At 52.0% G+C, this 5,650-nt stretch overlaps 2 protein-coding genes across 2 annotated transcripts; both read right to left on the reverse strand.

Moving 5' to 3' along the window:
• Positions 1-794: 794 nt before the first annotated feature.
• On the reverse strand, positions 795-1,888 carry F5Z01DRAFT_699084 (uncharacterized protein; the record flags this gene model as incomplete). Its single annotated transcript, XM_046266371.1, has 3 exons — positions 795-1,448; positions 1,501-1,609; positions 1,653-1,888. 3 exons carry the CDS (start codon positions 1,886-1,888, stop codon positions 1,116-1,118), a joined length of 678 nt encoding a protein of 225 aa, XP_046113293.1. The 3' UTR covers positions 795-1,115.
• A 426-nt stretch (positions 1,889-2,314) lies between these two features.
• Positions 2,315-2,875, reverse strand: F5Z01DRAFT_732430 (uncharacterized protein; the record flags this gene model as incomplete). Its single annotated transcript, XM_046266723.1, has 2 exons — positions 2,315-2,367; positions 2,416-2,875. Coding segments are annotated over 2 exons (513 nt in total), but the record flags the coding sequence as incomplete, so codon positions are not given.
• Between the last annotated feature and the right edge of the window lie 2,775 nt (positions 2,876-5,650).

Below are 5,650 nucleotides of genomic sequence, written 5' to 3' on the forward strand. Positions count from 1 at the left end.
GACAGGTACCCGCAATAATGGCGGAGCCGCCACACCCTCTCGTCTCAATTCTTGTGTGATGGTCAATTATGGCTGCCACACTGGAAGGACATCAATCATGGGTGGAACCAGAATCCAATGGTCACCTGCGAGTAGCGAGAACGAGCTAATACAGAAGGCAAAGGAAGAAGCTAGGATGACGACGAGAGAAGACGTCACCCGGTCGGAGCAGCTCCCTGCTATGAAATTAATAAGCCTAAACATGGCCCGACAGAAGCAACCTGCGACCAACTGCCCGACAAGGTTGGCAAGTACTCGAAGCGAATCGACGTATCGCTACCAGGGAAACACACGAAGGTAAAGTATGATCAGCTCGGGCGCAAAGAGGCTAGTATACTTGTGCAGCTGCGGACGGGCATGGCAAGAGTTAACGACTATACACCGCATCCAAGCGGCACTATATGATCTACGTACCTGCAGACGGACCCGAGAAACGATAGAGCATTTCCTTTTCATATGCACCCAGTGGACAGAGCAACGCAAGGTATTGCAAGAGTGTACGACTTATAGTAATTACGACAGGGTATTATGTATAACTAAAGCTTACTATAGTACATGCTTTTGTGGTTTGTGATTGAGTCCTTTCATCGCTAGACATATGGCGTGCGATCCATCTCTGCGACGGCACGTGACTATAGGGTAGGGTGAAATAAGTACCAGGATAACTATCGGCAAGTCTGCGACCGCGCGGACCCCTTCTGATCTTGTTCTGGAAGAAAGATATGTATATTGGGGCGTGAATAATACTATATGGTGTGACGTGCGTTAGGTGCCAGCAGCGTTCTTCCTGTCCATAACAACAGCGACATGTGATGTGCACTCTGACTCTCTTCATTCCATACCCAGCCTTTTTTGACCAAATTGTCATGGAATTCCGCTAGTTCTCTGAACTGGCTTCTTGTGAGATGGCAAGAGAGCGCTTCGCCGTGAGGCTCCCTCGTCAGCAGATGACTCTCGTCGTACACCGGGGAATAGCTCACAATGGATAGGGGAGGTGTGAGACACACTAAGGGCATGCAGAAGGCATATGTCCACAAAGAAGTGCTGGTGTCAGATTTGGAATATAGCTCGGAGTTTTAAAGGATTTCTTCAACTTTGAAACGCTTGCCAGGGTTCTTGGATGCTACTTCGAGAAGGAAAGCCAGAAGCTGGCAGTTTTGCGAAGGTGTGTGGTCCAGGATAGGCTCTTCAGGCAGACCATGATTTCCCAACACGCTCAAGAGCCGTGCAATTGCGTGAAGCCGAGTAGTGTTCGAGCTAAGCAGGTCGAGATTTTCACAGACCATTTTCCAGATTCCCGGGGCATTGAGCTGGAGCAGTCGCGACTTCCTGCTCATGGCTTGACCATAGCACCGAACGGTATAATAAAGGAGGGCTTCGGCCGGTTCTTGAAGGCAATCCCATCCAACCTCACCACGTCTCAGTGCTTGTAAACCGTAGTAACATCAGAGTATAACTTACATGGATTTCTTCTCGCGGAATTGCAATCTCAACTTGAACATGTGGAGCATGGTAAAGAGTGCGCATACGCCTGCCCAGCCAGACGCCATGTCCTTTGTCCTTGTATGCCCTGTAAGCAGTGATGCGTGTCAAGAAGCGAGCCGACGAAGAACCTTTCAACTTGAGTCGCTGCTCGAAGATAAATCTTTCTTTCTAGTTCGTGCGCTCTTTTCGTCTCTGTGAAGATTACTGGGACGATACTGACCTTGACATTGCTGGGGAAAAGTTGGCCTCGAAGCTTTCCATGGTCGTTGAGATAACTCAGATCCGAGTCCAATATAAGATACACATCCCAGCTGCTCTCTGAGTTCTCGGAGCCTGAGGTTGCCTTGTGGTTGATGGACGGCATGGGAATGACTATAATCCCTCGAGTGTCTCGGGGTCGTCGTTTGTAGTTCAAGATGTACGATGAATGAGAGAAGGTCACTCAGCAAAGTGGGCATGGACTTGCATTTATACTCACCTGCTGGCCAATACTCAGAGGGGTACCAGTGCAGGCAATGCCATAGGCTGAAGAAAGTTCAAGACACAGGACTAGTAGATGCTTCAATCAATGTGGCAGATGAGCTTTGGCGCAGCAGCAGGGCAGCAGGCAGCAACCATATCGATATTCTCCGGTGGATATTATCATTCACCTAGGCCACGGGTCCTCTCCGCTCTCCATCATACCTGAGACCTCAAGTAGTACGACGGCACTCACGAGATCTGGCATCCAATGGCATTACAACGGCAGGGTGTCTGGGTATTCAGGCTTCGCAGCTCCACCAGATTTCAAGGCATCCTCCCGTCTTTGTCCGCGTTCCCGTAGCTGTTCTTGTCGTTTCATCGCTAAAGAAAGTCAGCGAAAACTTTATGGTTCGGCACCGCTAAGCGTACCCCAAGCGCGCGCCTGGCTTTGCACCGAAGGATCAACCCAGCTGTACAAGGCAGCCCTCTCCGGATGCCGACGTGCGAGGCCGACGTCATCATCCGGCGGCGCTTGCGCGCCTTTGAGATTGAATTGCAAAGGTTTCGTGGCGTCTCTCTCGCCGAAGAGAAGGAAACCCTCGGCGTCCCACATAGGGATATGCATGTTAGTCCGGTAGTAGCACCCTTGGAGGCAAGGAACAGTTCGTTCCTGCCGGAAGGTCATCGCAAAGGCGTCTCTGACTTTGTTCCAAGACCACTTCATCTCGTGACGGGCATAGATAATGAAGTCGGACTGCTCGACTGTGTACCTTTTCCCATGCGCTAGGGAACGACCGCGGCGCAGAGGCTTTTTCCGCTTTGTGAGCCATTGGACGCCTGCATCAAATTCGGCAAGGCTTGGAAGCCGACCAGGCAAGAAACTGCTCATTGCGTGGGTTTGTAGCTGGAGAATTGTCGTCGCTCATAGACCGGCCCTATGTAGTCTGGTTAGACAGACAGTGGCAAGTTGCAAGCCTGACCAGAATTAAATAGTGTCGAGCACAATGCCCCGGGGTGTGCTCCCTGGGTCCATCCGTTTGTGGCCGCTCCTTGAGTATGACGCGCGGTCTTGGTACAAGGAAGCAGGCTGATGCGGACGATGAGCGGACATGTCATCAGTGAGTCGACGATCGGATGTTTCAGCATTCTTCAGAGTCAACGGCCACTTTGTAAGCAATCGGCCACCGCTGCAAGCTCCCAGCCTCCTTGGACTTAGTTGAGATCGAGCCTGGTGACCGAAACGTGCCGCATTCTCCCCCGTCCAGAAGGTCGTCGGTGCCTGCATGCTTGTTGTGGACCACCACTTCCATGAAGCTCGGGCACTTCCAATCATTCACTGATGCTTGAGGAAACCCGATGCGGACACCGCTCAGGGTAGTCTAATTGACAGGCACAATGCAGCCGTTCCAGTCACAGCTCCCTGTGACCCACTGTGACTGCCACCCGGCAAGCAGCCAAAGCACTACTCGTGCCGCGCCCCACCACCTCGTTAGGTGGTGCTGGACACACCAACGAACAGATCACACCAACGGACACTTTTCACCACGATCACTTCAATCTCGCGATAATGTCGCCGCCAACGCGTTCAAGGGCTATTTCGGCTGTTGAAATACGTGTCGGAGAGGCTCTTCAGTATCTTGAGCAAAATTCTAACGCGAAATTAGCTACGGTTGCGCGACAATTCGATGTCCCGCGTAGTCGCTTGTTGCGCCGTCAACGTGGTGTGCCAACGCGTTTCGACCGCCCTACCTTCAACACGAAGCTATCTCGAGAAGAAGAAGCCGCTATCTGTCGCTATATCGATCGTCTTGATAGTATTAACTTTGCCGTGCGCGCTGAGTTTATTACTGATGCTGCCAACAACCTTCTAGCCGAGCGATACGGGCCTAACCATATCGAGACTGTCGGCACGCGTTGGACCACACGCTTTATTCAACGCCACGGTTATACAAGGCTTCTTCAACGAAAGATCGATCAGAATAGGAAGGCTGCGGAAGACACATAACGAACGAGCGAATATTTCGAACGCCTACGTGAGGTTATAGCCCTACGCGGGATCCCACCAGAAGATATATGGAATATAGATGAGACAGGCTTCCGGATCGGCATAGGGAAGGATCAATTGATCGTGACCAAGCGTAAGAGGCTTCATCTCTTTGGCATGCCCGAGAATAGGGAGTCTGCCACTGCGATTGAGTGTATCTCTGCTGCTGGCGCTGTGATTCCGGCCTTCCTGATCCTTACGGGCCAGGTACACATGGATCAGTGGTATCGGTTGCCCGAGCTAAGCCCTCACACGAAGATCACACTATCATCATCAGGCTATTCGAACGATCAAATAGCCCTATCGTGGATCAAGCACTTTAACGAGCACACTGCCGGCGCGGCTAAATCAGCATATCGGCTCTTGATTATCGATGGTCACGGGTCACACCACACAAAAGAATTCATCGATTATTGCGCTAAACACAAGATCATTCCCTTTGCTCTCCCTCCACACCTCACACACCTATTACAACCGCTAGATGTGGTGGTCTTCCAGCCGTTGAAACACTATCACGCTAAGGCTCTTGATATAATCGTTCGGGACGGTGTCGTCAACGTTACGAAGCTTGAATTTCTCTCACTAATTGAGGGTGTGCGCAGACAAGCATTCACAACCAACACGATAAAATCAGCCTTCAAAAAGACCGGCATCTGGCCCTTCAACCCTAACCTTATGATAGAGGTTGTGAGGGAGCGTGAGGCTGCTACTCTACGAACACCATCGCCACAGCCCTCATTACTAGCTTCATCGGACTTCGAGACCCCCGTCACGCTACGGCAGATCAATAAGGTGGCTAGTCGGATCGGTGAGGTGATGACCTTGATGAGCACTTCTCGTGGGATATCGACCGATTCATCCGCGGTGCCCTCACAACCGCCGCCGAGCTTGTGCAGGTGAAGAGGGACCTATCGCGCACCAAGAAGGCCGAATTAATGCAACAACAACGCCGCGCGATGAAGAATCGACCCCTTCAATCCGGCGGCGTATTAACGGTCGCAGAAGCCCGTGATATGGTGGTCCAACGCGATAAGGAAGAGTTACTGAAGGCCCAACGGCTAGTTGATGCAGCCTATAAGAAGGAACAGAACAAGTACAAACGGAATGCTTTCGAGGCCGCGAAAAAGGCTCGTAAATGGCGCATGGATAAGGTCACGGCTCCCCTCGAAATTTTCGATGATAATGGTGTTCGTCGTGTGCGAAGGGGTTAATTGATGATATTCGTGCTGCAAGGTGTCCGTTGGTGTGATCTGTTCGTTGGTGTGTCCAGCACCACCTAACGAGGTGGTGGGGCGCGGCACGAGTAGAAGAATCACACCCACTCGGATCCAGCCGCGTCGTGCGCTTCACTGTGGCTGTGAGCGTGCAGGCATCCTAGCCGGAGGTCACAGAGAGCTTGGCAGAGGGGGGAGCCAAGCCAGATGCTGGCGGAGCATCACACCCTCTCAGTGTGATGGCTGCCACACGACAAGAAATCCCGAGGCAGGTACCCGCAATGATGGCGGAGCCGCCACACCCTCTCGTCTCAAATCTTGTGATGGTCAATTGTGGCTGCCACATTGAAAGGTCATCAGTCATGGGTAGCCTGGCCCGTACAGGAGCCCCCAGGCAAGGCATCAT

This window comes from Emericellopsis atlantica (genome assembly GCF_019669845.1).
Source record: "Emericellopsis atlantica unplaced genomic scaffold F5Z01scaffold_82, whole genome shotgun sequence".
Classification (NCBI taxonomy): domain Eukaryota; kingdom Fungi; phylum Ascomycota; class Sordariomycetes; order Hypocreales; family Bionectriaceae; genus Emericellopsis; species Emericellopsis atlantica.